The 20,799-nt window shown below is 42.3% G+C and overlaps 2 protein-coding genes across 5 annotated transcripts in view; one reads left to right on the top strand and one right to left on the bottom strand.

Moving 5' to 3' along the window:
* The window catches only part of LOC128310834 (cartilage oligomeric matrix protein), a 54,468-nt gene that overhangs the window by 19,520 nt on the left and 14,149 nt on the right, over window positions 1–20,799 (top strand). The window lies entirely within an intron of this gene.
* LOC128310835 (uncharacterized) lies at window positions 2,566–20,300 on the bottom strand. 4 transcript variants are annotated; one of them, XM_053047563.1, is made up of 9 exons: window positions 19,557–20,300; window positions 13,438–14,265; window positions 9,863–10,074; window positions 9,510–9,796; window positions 9,289–9,422; window positions 9,077–9,217; window positions 7,369–9,013; window positions 3,679–3,879; window positions 2,566–3,474 (listed from the first exon to the last, which is right to left on the bottom strand). In XM_053047563.1, exons 2-9 carry the CDS (start codon window positions 13,674–13,676, stop codon window positions 3,388–3,390), a joined length of 2,946 nt encoding a protein of 981 aa, XP_052903523.1. In that variant the 5' UTR covers window positions 13,677–14,265; window positions 19,557–20,300; the 3' UTR covers window positions 2,566–3,387. The 4 variants fall into 4 exon arrangements, with proteins under 4 accessions (XP_052903523.1, XP_052903524.1, XP_052903525.1 ...); XM_053047564.1 differs by having other exon boundaries at window positions 19,891–20,300; XM_053047565.1 differs by lacking the exon at window positions 19,557–20,300 and having other exon boundaries at window positions 13,438–14,283.

Genomic DNA, 20,799 nt, shown 5'->3' with positions numbered 1-20,799 from the left:
ACGTTAAATTGTACTTACAGTTGATTTCATAATTTATCGTACAAGTTGTATGCACAGTCAGACGATTTTTCAACAATTTTCTATTTTAAGCCCACAACTGTGAACATTGCTATTGATGATGTTGGTACCTTGGGCATTGTTTGGCTGTCATGCCATATGAAGCTCTAGAAGAAGACAAAGAAGAATATCAACAAGCTCGTGTAAACAACACCAAGGGGAACAAACAGTTAAATAGACGTGTTTTTGTCGGTAATATTTCAAAATACGGTTGTTTTTTTGATAGATATATCATTCAGGAATCTTTCCCAAACTAATCAAATACATTGCTGGCTGAGCATGGGCTGGTACCGATTCTGAATGGGATCGCAGGCAGTGAAGCAGACGGCTTGAAAGCACCTTCTAAGGAATGATTGTTTTTGAGTAGGGTTGCTGGTATGAACAAGAACCAGGAAAGGATCCCGAACTACAATCGTATTGCCTTATTCCTATGTAGACACATTCAACGATAGTTCCAGCACCACCTCGCAATACTATTTTTTTGGTCGGAATAGTTTCTCTAAACGCCATCAAGCTCCTGGTACGAATCTGTTTCACTTGTTAAATTTGTGTAGCTGATGGTATTGTTTGTGTAGTTTTTGTGGCACTAAAGTTCGCGAAAGAAAAATACAAGTACGTTTTGCAGGTAGCGTGTTTGTAGCACTGCGGTTGCACGAGGAAATATTTTACTTGAACAAAGAGTGCTCTGTTCTTTTACACATTTAGGCTTGATCAACGGCATCTTCCACCGAATCTGCAGGATTGCAAACATTCTTTTACATTCCATTCCATTTGTTCCTATTGATCTCATCCTTGACGGAATGACTTTTTGTGTACTTCAGGAACGATGACACACCTGTTTTACTTCGGTCTGCAAATCATTACAAGTGATCAAAACCTCAGTTAGTTGATAACACATCAAGGATATGTTTTTCACCTATTGCCGATTCGATGCAGTTTTTTGAAGGGGAAAGATTTTACACATAGTCAGATGGTAAAATGGCATCATCGGAAGCGTATACCGTATCTGAAACGATTCACAAATATCGCCATAAAAAAACACTTACCTAGTTGTACGTACACCATCAATTTCGCGCATTTTATGCGATTTGGTGGTAAAGAGTAGAGCTTACATTCCGCATACAAAATTACACGAACTGTCAAAATTTGGAGATCAGCGTATCTCAAATTAGCGTAACTCGAGTTTCGCGAACCTCGGGAAATGACTGTATAACCAAACAACCTCACTACGACCACAGAGTCTAATGTGGGCCGTTGAATTTTCATTTGTTCTACACTACGACTTTGTGGTCGTAAAAGCAGATCGGTTTGAAAGTCCGGAAAAGATTGTTTATGATAGTCATCATGATATCATTGTTATTGTAAAAGTTCATCGCTCTGAATTAAATATACTCAAAATACATGCTCTTAATTTTTCATAATTCTCGTTCACATTATTTTGCGTTACTACCAGAGCAACGGAAACAATAATTTAAACAAACAAACCCTTTAAATCTTAATTTGCCACATTGCATGATCTATAGTGTAGCAAAACGTGTCATCAATTGACGGATTTTCAAAGTAATCGATTCGATTGGGATCCTATGTGTTTTTGTGTAAATTTTGTTTAATCCATTCAACGCCGTGTCACGTCAAAATTGTTCAAAACTATTTCCCAATAGATCGTGCTGACGCGAAAGCTGATGGAAACCGTTATTTCTCGTGGTATACAAGAGCCGTTCTAACGATACAACAAAAAAGATTATAGTAATGGAAGTAATCTATTATTTCGAGTATTCTGCGCAACCAAGACGTATATGCAATAGGCATAAATTTCTTAGTCTGAACCGAAGTAGAAGCATAAGAAAAAAACACAAACTATAAAGCACAAAAAGTATGTAGATGATTTCACAGCTTATAATACTTACAACCGTTTCCTTTTTCCTGTAACGCAACATTTCCGACTGCTTATGCTCATTTGCAAACAGAAATCCCCCCGACCGGTGGAAAAAAATTCAACGTTCTTTTTTGTTTATTAGAATCTTAAGAGTTTGATCCTTAAGCAAATTTGAATAGTTCTGTCATTTGGAACAAAAAAAACGAAATAATTAAACTTGGATTCGGTTGTTGCATCATCTTCCCGTGGCCTTTTGTATGTGTTTAAGACGGGCGTTGTTTTGCTAAAAATTATGTTAACAAATATTTTTTTTCGTAAGATTTGGCTTCTGCTGCATTAGCTGCAAAGTTGTTTTTTTTACCGCGTGCGCACACAAACACCTACCGATCATTTTCACAAATTGGTTTATCTAAGTTGTTTTTCTTTTTGATTTTTTGTATAGCTTTCCAACTTTTGCTTTTTTTTTCGCTCTCTCACTCTCTTTCATATGCATACACCCACACAATTTCTCTCTTTATTTTAATTCTTTTAAACCTCTGCTTACTGTTACTCGTTCGATTGAAATTGTTACTAGTTCTTTTACTTAAATTTCCTCCTTCTCTTATATTGTTTATTTGTGTACTATTGTGAACTTGAAAAGGTTTGGTTCAGTATTTTCGTTTGCAAAGTTTGTTTATTTGGAGTATTTTTATTTATTTTTGTTTTTTTTTTTAATTCCGTTTTTTTTCATATCCAATCTTTTTGCACCAAACACACATCGTCACAATGGCGTAATTAGCTGGATTTCGTACTCTCTATTTTTCTTTTCGTCTGTCTGATTTTCTGCTTCCCCTGCTGAGCTCTATATCGGTGTTACGTTTAATTGTATGTTTCATTTGTTTGATTTTATAAATATATTTTACGTAGGTAAAGGATGGATCGTAATTGCGAAGGTTGATGATTGATGCACAAAGATAAACAATTTTATTGATTCCATCTTGATGCTGCTCGCTAATTGATTGCCTCACTTAAACATCTCGTTAAACATCACTTTGCTTGAAATATTTGTCATCCTCCTTTACTTTTGCTACTTCAGTGTACCACAACGACGTTTTCGCCTTTGGCTTCGAAAGTCACGTTGCAAAGAAACTGGTCGCATTTCGCAAAGATGCACCGGCGGAAAATAGTTTCGTCTCTCTTTTCTCTTACTTCTGGGTGTTATGTATATTGTGGATGTTAGGCGTTTAGTTTATGTTTCTATTCAGTGTGTGTGCGAGTATTAGCTTGATTTTATTGGATTTGTTTGATTTGAAGGACATTTTTTATCTGTATTTTTTCTCGGTTGCGTACACTGCTGCGACAAGAGTTATCCCATAATGTTCGTTTAAATATTATCCTCATTTCTGCTCTCGGCTATTCTATAGTGCCACCTCTCTTAGAAACATGCTGAAATGCAAACATGGACTGAGCCAACGCTATGTGAGTATTTTAAAGAATAAAATAGCCAAGGCAATATTAACGATCAGCACTAACATAACTAGTTGCTGACGCGAGAACCAATCCTGCAAGAGAAATAGTAAAAAAGTTGGAAATTTAGTAATCATTGACATTAGATCGTGATTTTTGGCAATATTGCGTACAATATACAGTTGAGTTGTGTTAACTAGGTTTCGATTGATCACATGTTACAGGATCGATTCCATAGCCTTTGAATCCAAATACGGACCCAATTGGAACAAAAGTTGGAAAAGGGTTGAATAACTTACCCTCACTTGTGGACTGACCAGATACAGCAGTGGATTAACTCTTAAGCGTTCCTGCTCATCTCTCAGTCGCCGAACCTCTTCGCGCCGAGCAGAACCAAGAATCGACACCTCCTCTCGGCTCATGACACCGGTTGAGAACGGTAGTTGTTGTACGTCTGGTAATGATTTCTTCCTCTGTAGAGTTGCATTTACTGGAATACTCTGTACCCAAGATGTAAAAAGTGATTGGTTAGGATTTGAAACGTCATGGAGTTTACGGAAGTAAAGCATTAGTTTTCCTTGCGAAAATTCACAACGGATAGTGCAAAATTAATAAAAACAAGCATTGGAAGCGAATAACAACCTCCACCGGAGGAAATTCAATCCAGCTCTCGGAAGCTCGCCGGGCCAGTAAGGCCGGAGAGTACATAATATCTTCATCGTCCACTTCCTGTTGCCACTGCATTCTTGACTTCCGATCGCGTTTGGTTGTCTTTTGCGCTGTTACTTTTCGTTATTCTGCCTCTCTCTCTTTCTCTTTTCCTCTCTTGATTAAACTCTCCCACTCGGAACTGTTACGCGGAACTTCCGCATGAATGCCTTAGGCAGTTTGCTACACACACGCACGCGCTCTCACTGCTCTCCGGCCCTCGTTAAACAACACCACCTAGTTTACCCGCAGCAATCGACTACCAGTGGATCCGAAATCCACCCGTATTGTAACGCACCGCCGTCGTGAATCGTGTATGCGTTAAGCGAGTGTTCGTCGATTGGCGTCCAACGAAGAAGATCCAGGGCCGTAAAACTATTTATAGCCCGTTGCACCGGTCCGCTGATACATGCACACGAACACACAGCCGTAACACGGGTCCAGGGGCAAAAACCATATGTTACTATTAATGAGATCCGCGTGGCCACAAAACACTAATACAACCGTTCGGACACAAGCTGCTTTGCCGGGTCCGAGCCACACGATTGCACGGTTGCCGATCGAAACCACTGTTACACGATCAACAGTAATGCGTTGCCGTTAAGCGTAGTAGCACCAGCGTTGCCTGGTCGGTGACATACGACGAACATTCACAAAAAGAATCCCGCACAAACCGATGCGCTCGCACTTCGACGCAGGGTCTGCTCGGCAATGAATGAACTAGTTACTGGCGCACAGGGACCCGTTTATACGGCGATATACGATGGCGACACATTTCACCAAACCACCACCGAACGATTCATCTGCGGAAGGTGCTACAGAGCATGTGAGAGAAGATTTTGTGCGGTTGTCGTTTGGTCAACTCACAAGAGAAAATATTAGTAAGCTTTTCGCACAATACGAGAATCAAACACAAAATCCCGTACCACAGAGAGAAGATAAACGTGAGATCAAATAGAAAAGATTGGGAATTCAGATATCCGGGAGGAGTTGCAAATGAAGATACATAATACATAATATACAGAAGAAAGAGCAATTCTTCGAACTAAACGGTTAAGCAATAGTAAGTAAAGATCGAGTAAAGATCGACCAAAAATTACACAGACGCAAACTTCAAACAAAACTATGAAACTCTCAAGGACACAAAATGGATAGGGAGGAGGATGCAAAAGGGTTCGGGACGTACCACAGAAGTAACTATGAATCAGAGTCGCATCAGATCCTTTCGCTTTCGCAGTCATTCTATCGACCGGCACGGTACATGTACATTCGTCCCTAAGTTAGATGTTCCTTTCACGATTGTGCATGATCATTTTCACTGAAGCGTGTTGTTGGGTTCTAAAAATGTGCTAAGACGAGCAGAAGCCCCTTGTACCTGAATACAAATGCTATTTGTGGATATTCAATATAAGTTGACGTAAGAGAAAGAGAGGGGAAGAGAAAGACAAAGATAGAGATAGAGACCAAGAGAGAGAGAGAGAGAGAGAGAGATTATGAGAGAGCGGGAAAGAGAGGGAGAGAGAGAGAGAGAGAGAGAGAAAGAGGGAAGATCTAGCAAAACATGGAAGTTAGGGTACAGAGTTCTATAATTTCCTTACAGAGTTCACGGGGACTTTAAATATTTCAAGTTAAGATTTTCAACTTAACATATTAAACATAGAGTTAAGATTTCCCAATAGCAGACACATAAATCCCTATTCTGTAACATTAACATAAGTCCATATTCTGTACGAGTACGAGTTTAAGACGAGTTTATATGAACTATCACTATCAATAACGATGAAATTGGCAAGGATCGTCCATTATTTGTACCTATCCTCTGCATGCCTCTCGATATCTGAATAATTGTGATCTTCCTAGCACGACAACAACAAGGATTCGGTATTCCCTGGTATGTCGCACGGTGTGGAATGGCTGTTAACCACTGTTGAGTTACGAAAACGAAAGTCAGCCCTAAATTGTGGTTGATTAACCCAGTATTCACACAAACCCAAACCCATTACTAAAGTCACACGGTAGATCTGAAGGGTTCGTTCCAAGAAGCAATAACACTATTCGGGACAATGGATGTATTGCAAATGACATGGAATGTTACTAATATGCAACATGGAGAGTATTTTTTTTAGGCTTGTTGCATTTACGTTCCTTACGAAGATGACCGATTATGGCGTCGACAGGTTCATCGTCTACTCGTTTCTCAACTATTCTCTGGTTCATCCATCATTTCTGCATGCCGATATTAACGCATACAAACATTTCCACACGGGTTAGAAAACAGAAGTGGCTGTATATCGTTGTAAAGGAAAAGCGAAGCACGATCGGAAAACACACAATAGCGAACCACGTTTACACGTGCGCATTGTGTGAAACAATCGACATGTTTGTATGTACGCGTGTAGCGAAGAACGAAACAATCAACACCGTTCTGCTAGTAGTACCGCAAGATGGCTATCATTTCAGGATCATCATATCAGCAGTCGGCCCCTCCTTGGTAAACCGATTAAATTAAACCGAATCTCTACTTGTTTGCTTGTGCAGCAAATGAAGATGCTTGCAAACCAAGATATGTAAGATATTCAGTTGGATAGAATCTTACTCGTGAAAGGTTAAAAAACTATGAAAGGAACATTAATCATTCACGAGCATGAATGAAGATCGCGAGAAAAACATACTTCGAGTGGGAGAGATTGAGAAAAAAAGGAGAGTAATAATAGAGAGCATACAGGCTGTTTGAAAATTGAAGAAAAACGTGAAGCATGGGAATAGTGCCACAGTGCTATCGATATTTTTCCCAAATGCCAGCCATATTTATTTTCCTCTTCTACAAGACCGGCCCAAGACCCAAATACCATTACGCCCCTCCCGTGACTGCGTGATTGTACGATATGGCTATTAAAATGAAAATAGAAACCAGGCAACCTTTGCAATGAGCGCCAACCACCTACATACGATAAGCGATAGCGCAAGATATGTGGTAATAGTAACGAAATATGGAAGACATTTTTCAATGCATTAAGCTTTTAACGAAAATGGGCGATCAGTCATACATAACCACTTATCCTATATCTTGTGATTTTGGCAATGACTATTGAAATAATACGAAACACACATTCGCGCATCGCTTCATAATCAAATCATCAAACCGCCCCACTTAAAGGCATGCGATACAACTTGATCCGCCATTGTTTACAACGATGTTTACAGTGCAGAGATAACTGGCGGAGTAAAAATAACACCGTGAAGCAGCATTCGCGGACATTCTTCAAAACCCCGATACCTACCTTTGGCTCCCTACTAAACGTTGCCATACCGTTGCCTCCTCCTCCACCTCCACCTCCACCTCCTCTCGATCTCATGCCTCCTCCACCGAAACCACTGCTACCTCCACCGCCCATCGGAACACTGTTGATAGCCGGTTTCGATAGGTAAAGACTTTCGGTGCGCTTTGGCTGCGTAAGCGAAGGAATAATGTCCTGTCCGAGGGTTCGTTGCCGAAGCAAAACGTCCTCGAATGGTTGCTGCGATTGCTGGCACATGTCCGGGCTGTGTTGATGCAATGGGGTAGTCGCTCTCGATCCCGGCCGTACACTACCATTACCTATGCCGATATTCACCTGGATGGAACCGTTGGTAGTCGCTGGACCCGATATTATCTGCGAACCACGTCGTAACGTACCGATCCGTTCGGTAACTTCACCACCATCCACGCCTCCCGAATTTGTCATACATACCGGTCCCGTTTTCTCAACGGACGGTTGACGTGAACTGACGCCTGCACCGCCCAGCTTACTAGCGGCACGCGTGTACCGATCTACCGATCCATCTCTGCTGGGCGGTCGCTTGTAATGGTCGAAGTAATCTATCGATGATTGGCTACCGATCGCCCCGAGCGATGGAGCTGGACGAGAGTTCATCTGTTTGACTGACTCGCTGTACATCGACGTGTTTGCGTGCTGCAGCGTGGACGTTCGTCTTGGGCTCGTAATGCCACCGAGAGTGGGTTCGTCCCGCAACTGTAAGCTCGACTGTTGGTAGGAAAATTTCTCGTTCGACGGTGTACCGCCGGTGGCCGACTTAGTAACTGCACCCGCTCCGTAGTAGTTGGCAGAAGGACCACCACTACCACTACCGGGACCGCACTGTTGTGAGTTCGGGCAGGACGGTTGCCGACCATATATCGACTGCAGCCCATCGTCCATTAGCCGCCCTTGGTCGTGGCTCGGTCCCATCGACGAACCGTAGTGGGCCATCGACGTTTGATGCATTACACCACCAATCGGCCCATTTGGACCCCCCATGATAGAGCTGTTTGTGTTTTGTCCTTTTTGGTCATAGTAATTCGACATGCGCTGGTTGGTAGCCCCCGCATGTCCACCACTCATCCCGAAAGGACTGTTCAGTGCGTTCTTCATATTAGCCAGCTCTAACTCCTTTTTGTTGGCATGGTTGTGTAGCTGGCTGTGGGCACCGTACTCGTCCTGACCGAGTCGGCCACCGGGCAACTCATTCAGCTTCACACTGTCCGGCAGTGGGTAGACACGGTTGCGCCGCAAGCGATCGAACCGCTCCAGCAGGGACGGATTAAAATCGGGAGCAAAGTCACGTGCGATTCGTATCGCTAGATCTGATTCAGAACGCGCCTCATCTGCGGCCGCATCGGCCAGTTCGGCTTTGCCGCGTGCGGTAGCGGTGCGCGATATCGCAATGTCCGCTTTCTGTAGTGCGTACTTAGAGGAGCGCTGGGCCGAGTCAACTGCCGCATCTATCCGTTCGCGGAACTTGGCCGAACGGATCAAGAATAGATGCTTTTTCTTCTGACTCGTGATCAACACGTTGTTCTTGTATTTGCCTTCCTCTTTCGTGCCATCCTTAAATGTAGTTACACCGTAACCGTACTTCTTATTTGCATACCACTCTCCTTCATACCTGAAGAGAGATTTAATTGTTGTAATAGGGGCTGTCATGATAGCAAATTAATTCCATACTCACTTTAATCCATCGCTACGCTCCGAAATACCATATCCACATCGCTTATCATTCTTCCACTCGCCCATATACGTTTCCACCACGCTCGCATCCAACTGTTCGTCCTCTACTATAAAGCTTGCATTGGAATCCGTGTGCATTGTCCTGGGGGATCAAATAGAGAGAAGCACAAGGGATCAATATCAAAGATTCGTCAAAAAACGTCTATATCTTACTTATTTGTCATTCCTGATTGTGAAGATTCCGTACTCAACCAGGATGCGGTCGACGCCGTAGACCGAATGCTACCCGTGCCTGTGCCACGTTTTTCCAAATCGCCCGTACTTTTTTGTTTCCTAATTTTGAGTCCCTGATTTTTGGACAAATAAAAAATACGATAAGAATTAAACACGAAGTTACACGTGTATTATCAGTCGCAATACTTCCGGTCACTTACCGATAAAAGTCCTTTCTTCGTTTTTTCTACCAAACTGTTGCGGCGGACGGGTGTTTCGTCGGATTTCGCCTTTAACACAAAACCACCACGCGCATCATCGATCCGATGATTGCGCTTTTCGCCCGGATCTGGCGTTGGTGCCTGATTGCCGCCGTCGGTACTCCGCAGCGAGGTCATCGACACGCGGACCGACTTTGGCCGAAACCGAGCGGCCATGCCGAATGGAGCCGATGTGCGGACACCATATCCATGCCGCATACCCCGCTGCCACTGTCCTTGGTAGCTGCCTAATCAAAGGGAATCAGGGTTAATGTAATTGATAAGGGATTCCGAGCGCATTTTAGTACATGTACCTCCATCAGCGTACGTTTCCGAACCGTACCCATCCTGCAGCCCGTTAGCCCATGTTCCCTCATACCGGGCTGTCGATGATGCACTTTGTCGCACACCGTACCGGCCCTTGAAACCTTGCGTCCATTCGCCTCTGTACACCCATCTGCCTCTAACCTCAATACCCAGCCCATGTCTTTTGCCATTTTGCCAATGTCCCTCGTATGTTGAGCCACTGTGACAGCAAACGGAAAAATAAAAAAAGTTTTTAATAATTGTACGTACTTCTGACTGCTTCGAGAAAGGATTAGTTATACGATCTATATCATATTGTTGAATAACAACGGAGACGCTGTGTCCACTTATGCATTATTTGTAACTTGGTTCAAACATTATGGTTTGACACTGATGATTAGTTTCGCGGTTTTTTAAATGTTAACAAACATTTTTAAAACCCTGGTACTATAAAAATCTATAGATAAAATTCGATATTCGTCGTTTTGTTGTAGATCAGTAGATGCGCCTGATACGACTTGTACATTGATAGCCTGTTCGCAAATATTTGCCAGCCCGGTAATGTATATATCAGCGGCGTCGGTTCCAAACAACAGAACTGTCATAGGATGTCATCCGGACCAATTGCGCAGGACCCGTGCGCAGGATTGACTATCCAGCTAAACAAATGTGTTTAACACGGACATGTGACTATCCAGCTAAACAATGGGTGAATATAGTCCAAGAAAGACAGAAATGGCTGGCCTCGACACCTCTTGAGATTGTTGTGCCGATAGAAAGAAAAGAAAAAGAATAATTATTTCAATAAACAATTGAAATAATACCCATTTGTTAAGAAAATGTAAAATGTAAATATCGATTTTTAGTACGGTTGTAAAACAATGGAGGTGGGGCGGCCCGGTGGCATGATGGTAGCGGAGCCAGTCTTCACACCAACGGCCCGGACCAAAATTCCATTCGGACCAATCCCCCGTAGCAAGGCCTGACTATCAGGCTACGTGGTAAAATAAGTCGATACGGCCAGGCCGTTCTAACGAAACAAAAAAAATAATAAAACAATGGAGACGCCTAATACGTTTTGCGAACTAATTACGTTTTTCGGATTTAATTGAAAAAATTGATCCAAAACTTATTGTTTCAATTATATACAGTTGTTAATAAATTTTCAATCAATGCTTAGAATTTGACCCAATGTCCAACAATCTTTTGTTTAATTGCAAAATCGAAATTAAAAATCTGATCAAAGTTGTATTGAGGTATGATAAGGTTGTAACTCACAGTTTTGTTACCAATCACTGCTCCAGACAAAAGATTTACTGATATACTTTGTTTTTGTTTATCCTATAAACTTTAGCCAATGTAAAATAAGCTAAGTTCTTGTTATGAAGAGATGCACGACCTTCGGTGTACGAACTGCTGGCGATCGGTCTCGTGCACATATATCAATAGCAAAATAAGCAAATAAAACAGAAAAGCTATGAATGAAATATCTCTAGTATATTTCTTTTATCTATCGACTAACATGTGGTTACACGTGACTCTTCTACACAATTGCTATACAATGCGGTAGCTACGAATGAACCATATTTTTATGGCGTGATCTTTATTGATCCTTTTTGTCAGATACAACCATATGCTCAACGAATATTGCGTCGGTTTTCTCTCACTTGCCTTACATTAGAACGTCATACCAATGCATGTCGGCGGCAGATCAATATCACGATGTGGCGATGCGATGCGACCGGTTGAACAATTTGACATATAGCATTAGGCATGGTGGTTTTTGATGATGGCGGCGACGAAAAGAAAATTATGTCGACCGATTCCTTTTGGGATCGTCTGACCGCCTTCTATCTTTTTTTTGCAACAACCGTTAGTTACAAATGGCGTCAAGATGTAAGCACGAGCATCAACAATGAGTCGCCTGTTGCGCGTGAGCGTTGCAAATGAGTAACGGTCGTAGTTTTTTGAGAACCGAATTGTTACGAGTAATAAACATTACTAGCCCGCTATTAGACGTTCCTGGCGCCAAACATGGCGTATGGTGGCGTCATCGGTCGAGGAAGTATTTAATTCTGGCAAAACAGTATTTCTCATTGCGCCAGTATCGCTAGCTCTTGTCTTTAATTCAATCCACTGAAACCGAAACACATAACCAGGGGCGACGTTGCATCGCGATTTATTCGTATTGTCCGAATTAAAGAGGGGGGGATTCTTTCGTGTTTCGGTCAAAACAGCAATAAATTGATACATGCTGTGCTAGCGCGGTGTGGGCCAAAGTTTCGATATTGGATCGTGCAAAGTAAGGGTAGAGTAATTTGGGTAGTTATTGCTTGTGCAAAACACACTGCTTTTGTATGTTTTATTGTGACAATTAAATTATTCAAATACACAGTTAGCAATGTAGATTCGACAAAATTCTATTCATTGTACCTGTATTAGAAGTCGCTTACTTACTAGTAGCAATTTCAGCGAACACCAGCAATCGATGATTGGTCTATAGTTCTGTTAAACTTAAACACACATGATTAAGTTAATTTCGTTTCACACATTAACACCTTCATTTCGTAGTAATACTACCGGTATTTCATGCATTAATTGAAAAAATAAAGATTCTAGTGAACTCCATGAGATAACAGGGATTCGAGACCCTTACGTGATGTGCATTGCAACAATTGACTAAATTTTGTTTAATTATGCCATTTCACATGAATCATTTCACGACAATGTCAATATCTGCGAATTTTATTTAAGGGGGGGGGGGGGGGGGGGGGGGGTTCTTATTTAGTAAACTGAAAATAGTTAAGAAGGATGGAATGAATGGAATGAGACGGAAGTTCTTCCAACGATAGTCATTAATACAGTCATTTCCCGACTTACGCGACACTAGAGTTACGTGAATCTACAAATTTTGACAGTTTATGTAATTTTGTATGTGGAATTCAATTTTTTTTACCAAATTTTTAATTTTCCCTTAAACATTTGACTATTATAAAAATCACATTCGGTAAGATTTTATTCTAATTCTCGAAATAAACGAAGAAATATCAATTATAAATGTGTTTGGTAACTTGAAAAGATTGACTGACTTGAACACAAAAACGGGAATCAGATCAAATCAAAAAGAGATCAAATCTTGAGAAGATTCTGCTTCCCATTGCGAATGCAAAATATTCAGATATGGGTTGACGACTTCAACCGATCGACGTCTATGTGAGTAAAAAATCAATTTATCAAACTCAAATTTATCCTTTTAGACTACAAATTAATCGTTTAGGGCAAAAGCTGTCTTATTCAGCTAGCTGAGTGATCAAAACAGACGTATTGACAATAATTTACACTATTATAGGACAGCTGTCTAGCATGAACACGATAATGAAAAATAATGATATTTTAAGGCGAGCCAGTCTTCAAGCTACTCGGACGGAACCAAGTTACATACAAAATATCCTTAATCGTTAAACAAGTTTCACATTCAATTTGTTTGTTTTAAAGCACTTCTAAATACTCGCACAAACAGCATACTGGTATAATTATGACATATTTATTTAAAGCTATTCACAACAACATTCACCGAACTTACCTTGGCCAACAATATATCCCCGATACCTCGAAACCGTAATGCCATGCTCCGGAATAAGCACCTTTGTTCTTTGGACCCGTACAAACTCCGTGGCCGTGGGCTTTGTTATCTTCCCAGCCACCACAGAATGTTCCACCGTCTTCGAAGTCGTATCGACCACCGCTAATGTGTGTACTATCGGCACGAGCGGCCGTCGCGGCCAAACTGCCGCCCGCCTGCATTGCCGCCGCGTGCGACATCTTTCATTTCTTTTCGTACTAAACCACCGAGCAGCTTGTGGTCCAAAGCTGCCGCCGCTGCTGCAAATGATGCTGCCACAACCAATTGTGATGGTGATAATCACCGTCGTCGTCGCAATCGTAATAATAAGCAATATCTGATATATGTTGCACCGCGCTGCTATCGATCGCAGTTGGCTGATCCACTACGCATTTGCAACACACTCTGTGCTCGTTGTCGTTGTCCTCGTCTACGTCGTATTGATATATCAACACTGGTGCTGGTCGATTCATCACAATAACTGTACGATAATGCGACGGCAGATGACGCGATTCCAATCGCACAGGATCATAGCGGGTCTGTAGCGGATATGATCATCATCGTGACGGTGGCGCCACACACTACAGCACCAGATACCTGCAATGTGTTTGAATCGCGATTTCCTGGCCGATGCCAAACAAACACACAGTCACTCGATCTGGTTCGGTTGCAACACGTCGTCTGCACGTATTGGGGGAGGGGTGAGATGGCCGTACGGATACCACTTTTGGTTACCGTCGACAAAACCTAACCTAGATCACGAGGCCTCACGATGCTTAATGTGCGTATCTGCACAGAAAGCGCGAGCGATCACCGGGTAAGGTGCCGGAAAACGGCCATTCCCAAGACCAACCATCGGGGTTGAGAGTGAAAGCACCAGGGAGAGAAATAGAGAAAGAAAGAGAGAACAAAAAGGGAAGAGAGCAAATGCAAAATATAAATTAAGAGAATTTGAATACGGTAAAAATTCGGCGAATCCGGGAGAATTCCGACAGGGAAAATTGAGGGAAAATTTAATAGTTCTAATGGATAGACGAAGAGACTTGTGGACGGTGCGTCAATTCTTTATAAGCGTATATCTGGCAAAACCAAGAGAGGGATCTCCGATGCGTAACGCAGGTTAATAATGGTTTCAATACGCAACGCAACGATTATGACAGATGTGTTGGGATGCGATACAAAAGATGCATGATCGCTGGTACTAATAATGATTCTGACGTTTCCCCGCTTTATATTACTAAACCAAGACGAAGCTCAGGAAAACGGGGCAAAGAATCTTCAACATGTTAAGACCCTCCCCCCTACCTCTCCCCTCCTTACCATTTGCCCCTCCCGTACCACCATCACTCTGAAGTTTTTTCTCTTATTTTCCTGATACTTCTCCATTTCTTCTGCTGGATTCAAAACCATGCCTTGTGGAAAAAGAGAATGTTCAAGAAGCTCATCGTTGTTATTATGGCTACTGCACGAATTTCCTCGGGATCGTTTCGTAAAGTTCACGTTTTCCATTCCATTTCGTTGAGTCGGTCAGCTAGTAACCGCACATTACAATACTGTAACATAAATGAAAAATAAAATGGAGAAAGGAAACGAAACTGCTTCCACTCTCAGACCTGCACAACGAAGGCATTAGAAAATCATTGCCTTTGTTCCTTCACGTTGCCGTGACTATAGGAACACTACCCCAATTTTTCCACCATGACCGACTGGAGTTTTCCATTCGTTGATCATTATTTCCGTTCAATTGGAGGTTGGAGCAAACGAAAAATGGAGGGGGTTCAGAGTTGTGAGTTATGCGTCTCATTGCGTTTTGCAATACTATAAAAAACTATAAAAATGCATTGCGCTAATGTCTTCGTTCACGAATAGAACGAAGCTTTTTGACAATCATCACGCAACGCGACATATTACAGGCCTCCAGCGCAACAAGCGCCAGAAGAGCTCCAGCGTGGTGTATTTTGTACGGCTGCAGTAAGCGCCTTACATTTCCAAACTGTTGGTTGGTCGCACTTGCTCGTTTGGTCCGGTGGCCCTGTGACCAAGGGAGCGTTCTGCGAATGAGTTGCACGTCCATCCTAGGGCAGTGACGGGTGTGTGAGGGGGATTTGAGAACAAAAAGGGGTGAGAGGAGGGAGAGAGGGGGTTGGAAATTTGCACGCAAAGAGGCAACCACATGCACATATTTTTACGTGTGAAGAAAAGAGTAAAGACCACTAGCACAGGACGGTCCAAGTAAGCTTAGTCTTAAAAATAGCATCCCTGCTGAACCAAAAATTTGACTCACCAACATCCCCACATCTACACACACACACACACACACAAACACATATGCATTCTATTCACACACTCACATACACACACGCATGGAAAATCTGTACACGGCATACATTTGTGAGCACACGTGCGCGCGTAATAGCCACACACACACAGCGGGACGTTAAAAGTGGCGGATGCGATGACGATGACCACAGCTAATATCTCACATTACCCCTGATCCTGTGCCGAGAAGTGGACGTGAATTTTCCCTATGTGGGGGAAAATTAAGGGTGAACGGAAAGGGATCGCCCCGAAAAGAGATGCACGAATTGTTATATGAGCTGTACCACGAACAACGACAATTAAGACTACTGGCCTGGTTTGTAGCCTAGCCTATTCACGGCACTACTAAACTGTGCATAATTTGTACTCAACTGACATTGACATAAGCTTCAACTGTTGCCGCCTTATTCACACCGCCGGTACCTGCTTCCACCGTGCTCCTTTGTAGTGGTTGCTGGTGTAGTCGTAGAACAACTCTCTCGTTAATCCGGATACGTCCACTAACAACTGTCAACTTGGTCCTGGTCTGCTTGGGCCCAGAATTAAATAAGATATACGCGCGAGGATTGTAAAGAAAGCACATGCTTACTAACGAAAGTATTTGGAGTGTAGATAGTAATCTCCAATGTCCCAATATCCCCATGCATCCTAAGTTACGAGGATGTTGATCTCAACCCAACTTTAGCAGGATACTCATTATCAAAATTAATAAAACATAAAACAATAGCCCAAGAGAAAATTTATTTATTTTTTCTGACAGTTCATACCGAGAAAAACATCGGAAAGCAGATGTCGCAACGAGGAGAAAAAGATGGGAACAAAAAAAAATTACACCACATTCTCGTGCACTCCTCATCTCCTACATCCTGGCCCCTACCACCCTGCTTCCCCCTTCCTTTTTCAGTAATATTTCGTTCGCGTTCGGTTGTTGTTTAGTGCGCGATTCACTCGCCGCGAATTGTTCACAAGCCCCGGTAACAAGTACGAAGAGCAACAACATGAGGAGGCAGATGAAGATGTTGATGACGATGGGACCGATGAACGAACGAAGATCGGTCTACTGTTTAGAGTTGATGCGCTGCCTGGGTGCGTTTGTACGGGCCTGTAAACATGTAACGGTGGTGGTATAAACCCACACACCCTCGTACACACATCCCAACCATTCTAGTCCGCCCAGAGCGGGTGTCAGTATTTTGGGAAACAGCTAGTCCGCCACGAATTAGCTGCTACGGTGCCGGGGATCTCACCCTTCACCATTTCGTGCTATCATCAAACCCCAAAGATAAAGGGATCCTACTAATACCTCGCGCGCACAAATGAAGTCGATACCGTTGCCAGTGTTCACTACGAGTACGATCCATGTGTGTAAGTAGCCATTACCTTCTGTTGCTGACACTTTCCCAGCTACAAATGCTGTCAATCTTAGTTCGGTTTACCGTCTTTCATTCAATGTTGAATTCTTTTTGCAGGTAGTGCACACATGCTCTCTTTTCACGCATTAGATAAGACCATTCAATTATCTGGTTTTGACTAGCATTATTGATCGTGCGTGATCGTTTCGTTGTCAACTGTCAGCACATCGTCTACTACGTCTCGGTCACTGCACAAAGCACTACTGTGTCCTACCTGCATAATGCGTATATATATATATATATATATATATATATATATATATATATATATATATATATATATATATATATATGCGTATATATATATATATATATATATATATATATATATATATATATATATATATATATATATATCATTATATATTATATCATTACTGACTTATGTTTGACCCTTTCTTTTTTGGCGGTTTCATCATTTGACTGAACTTGATCCACTCGCTCATACGCATACATTCAGACGTACGAATTGCAGCATTAAGAATGCCCTTTCTGTATAAAGTATACACTACAACGAGCCGGAACGGCTAACATCCGCAAAACGCTGGACACACAACTGTCAACGAGATTCCAGAATCAATACAGATCGACCCTCTGCCACGTACTACGGACCACCGGTTTAACTATCCAACAAATCAAATTTACAATGATCGTTTGACAATTGATACACCCTTAGTTGAAGGCACCGCACTACCATTAAGGGTGATATTCTCCCCGCACTCGATAGACGCGCGAGTAGAACTGGGGAATTCATCGCTTTTTTCCTCAACTCCGCGAGCGATGTACTTACACACACTGCCTGAGCGTCGTCACATTCGTCGTAGTGTGTGTTGAATTCTTTTAGGGGTATGATTGTACAAGAGAGTTTTGCATGGTTGTGATGTTGTTGGTCGAAAATCCGGAAGCATCTGATTGCCAGTCGATGCAGCACGTTTTTTTTCAATAGTACGATACAAAGTAACGCTTTATAAATTTGGCATCAGATCGAACCAAACACCTCATGGCTGAACATTGCCAAACTACGATCTACTACGATCGGTCGCAATCGTTATCAGTGCTGGCTGGTTCAATAACTCCTGTCACGAATTGAAGTGCGGACTAGCGATTAAACGGGACAATTTTCCCTTTCCATTCTAGTACAATGCGCGTATATCTTATTTAATTCTGGGACCAATCAGACCAGGAACAAGTTGACAGTTGTTAGTGGACGTATCCGGATCAACGAGAGAGTTGTTCTACGACTACACCAGCAACCACTACAAAGGAGCACGGTGGAAGCAGTAACCGGCGGTGTGAATAAGGCGGCAACAGTTGAAGCTTATGCCAATGTCAGTTGAGAATAAATTATGCACAGTTTAGTCAATCGTCAACAAGCATCCGCCTATGAACAAAACAGCACATTTACGCTCTGTTTCTTACTAGACAGATGAAGATCAGACTACAACTTTTAAAGATCTAAATCGTCGCGAAACGGTCGTCGTTCTTTAACTTATCATCTACATTCTGTAACAGTACAAAAGAATGGATAGTACTTCTTCTCCATTTTTACAAACAACATAATGATCCATTATAAGCATAATGATCATTTCAAAAAAGATATCGAAATGTTCCTCTATTCGATCTTACACATCTTCATCGTTTCACATTTTTGTAGAATTGTATCCCCAGGACGTATTGAAGAAGCTGGCTTTTACAGTTATATTCCCGAGGTCGCGTAGGCTACAATAATGTATAATTTACTTAATAATTTTAATAGTCGAAGGCATGATATTTGAGATACACATTTTCAATTCCAATTTACAGAACAGAGTTAGTTTTTAACCAAGAAAACAGATGTTCTGTGTAGGCCTTTTTGCTGCCGGTTATTTTTCCCATCCCCACCAAAACCAAATCGTTTGTTGGTTTGGGGGTGGATTGGCCCACTTTCCCACACACCATCTACGACACAACAATAACAAAACCAACAAGACTAGCCTGGCATACAGTGTCAACGCTGTCAAACGTCACTAGGACTTAGCTGACAGCAAGGTTAGGTAGAGAAGAGGAAAAAGAGATTGCATGTGTGTGTATATGTGTGTATGAGAAAGAGAGAGAAATAATTCAAGAGAAAAGGAAAGAAAGAGAGAGAGAGTGATAGAATGTGTGAATGTGTGTGAATGATGGACAATTGTTGTACCGGGGTGGTGCGCTGTGGTGTGGCGAAGAAATGAATGGATCCAAGTAATCAGATGCTTGCGCCAGCCACGCTCCTCGCGTTTCTATTGCGCTATGCAGAGGCACTTGCGGTGATGTCAGGATGACTGAAATTCAAGCAGTACTATCTATCTAAACTGTTCTATCTATATCTACCGTTTCTATCTTTCCACACATGCACACGCAAAACGTGAGGTACGTGTACGTGTTACTGCTGTGTTGTTTTCTAGCCTGGCTGTCCGTCCTCGTCAAAACTATCACACTCAGCTGTCGCACAAATCCACACTCTAGGTTATATCAGATCCCTGTGGAGGGCACTACTGGATCGATGTGAGAAATTAAATTCACTGCTTCACTTGAGTATCCTTACTACACTATTCCTTGGGTTTTCTTCTGCTTACTCCAGGATCGAGTAGCGGATATCTTGGGAAAAGTTGTTGAGTTCAGTATGTGGCAGGTCCTTTTCTTTAGAGCAATTTTTGACTCTCACTTTTTTTCTTCCCACTGAGGCGCTGGTTTTCCGCTATCCACGGTGCGCGTTGTGAGAATTCGGTTTTATGCACGATTGTGGCTGCTTCTGTTCGCTTTTGGCACGCACTAACATCCGTACTGGGTATGGAAATTGCACCTGGTATTTCGTTTCATGTTTCGTTTCGATAGAAGTTTCATCGGTCGTTCGTTTTCAATGTTTGGCTCGAGTGGTACTATCATTTCCCCGTCGGAAGTGGGAATCGGGAAATCGCTAACTACTGCACGTCAGCTAAACTGTTCAACTCGATCGACCGTTCGCAAAACATACGCACAAGGTTGAATGTTAAAAGCAAACATACGAGCAGCGTTACACATACATATGAAAGATGCAATACTATGGATGAATCTGTCCCGAGATCTCACTTTGATCTTTTCTTGACACTTTTTTCGGCCGTTCAACCATTCGGTACGGCAGCAATGGAGAGAGATTCTTGTCTTAATGCGACGGTTGTGTTCGTAAACTGGGCACACAAACACAGCCACACACAAACACACTCGTGCTCACTCACTCGCTTGACTAGCCTGCTAGGAACGGATCTGAGACGGAATGGACCAAAAACAAATACTAAAAATGAAGGAAACGGGCAAACGATATGGTGAAATCAAAAATATATCAAGCACCGAAAATTATCGCCCGCTATCCTGATCCGCGCGCAACACACGAAAGACAATAGAGGTTTATGTCGCCCTGTCAAAAAAGAAAGAATCTCAGTTGAGAAAAGCAAACCACGGACGGTGCCTGCCTGCCATCCGACGAGGAAAACTCGCGCGCACTCTCCATCAGTTTGGAAAAGTCAGTGAGCAAAACCCGATAGCGAGTGAAAAGCGAGTTGTGTTCACGCAAGAGAGCGTTTTGCCTCGAGAGAGA

The sequence above is a fragment of the Anopheles moucheti genome, chromosome 2 (assembly GCF_943734755.1).
Source record: "Anopheles moucheti chromosome 2, idAnoMoucSN_F20_07, whole genome shotgun sequence".
Classification (NCBI taxonomy): domain Eukaryota; kingdom Metazoa; phylum Arthropoda; class Insecta; order Diptera; family Culicidae; genus Anopheles; species Anopheles moucheti.
This window is presented reverse-complemented; position numbering and strand designations above follow the sequence as displayed.

Bases quoted from the DNA above. Each gene is read 5' to 3' on its own strand.
- LOC128310835 (XM_053047563.1), bottom strand. From the start codon at position 13,676: ATGTCGCACGCGGCGGCAATGCAGGCGGGCGGCAGTTTGGCCGCGACG. The intron at 9,014-9,076 runs GTGAGTATGGAA...ATCTCTCTTCAG, and splicing joins GAGCGTAGCGATGGATTAAA to GTATGAAGGAGAGTGGTATG. The intron at 3,880-7,368 runs GTAGGTATCGGG...TCTTGGGTACAG, and splicing joins CGTTTAGTAGGGAGCCAAAG to AGTATTCCAGTAAATGCAAC.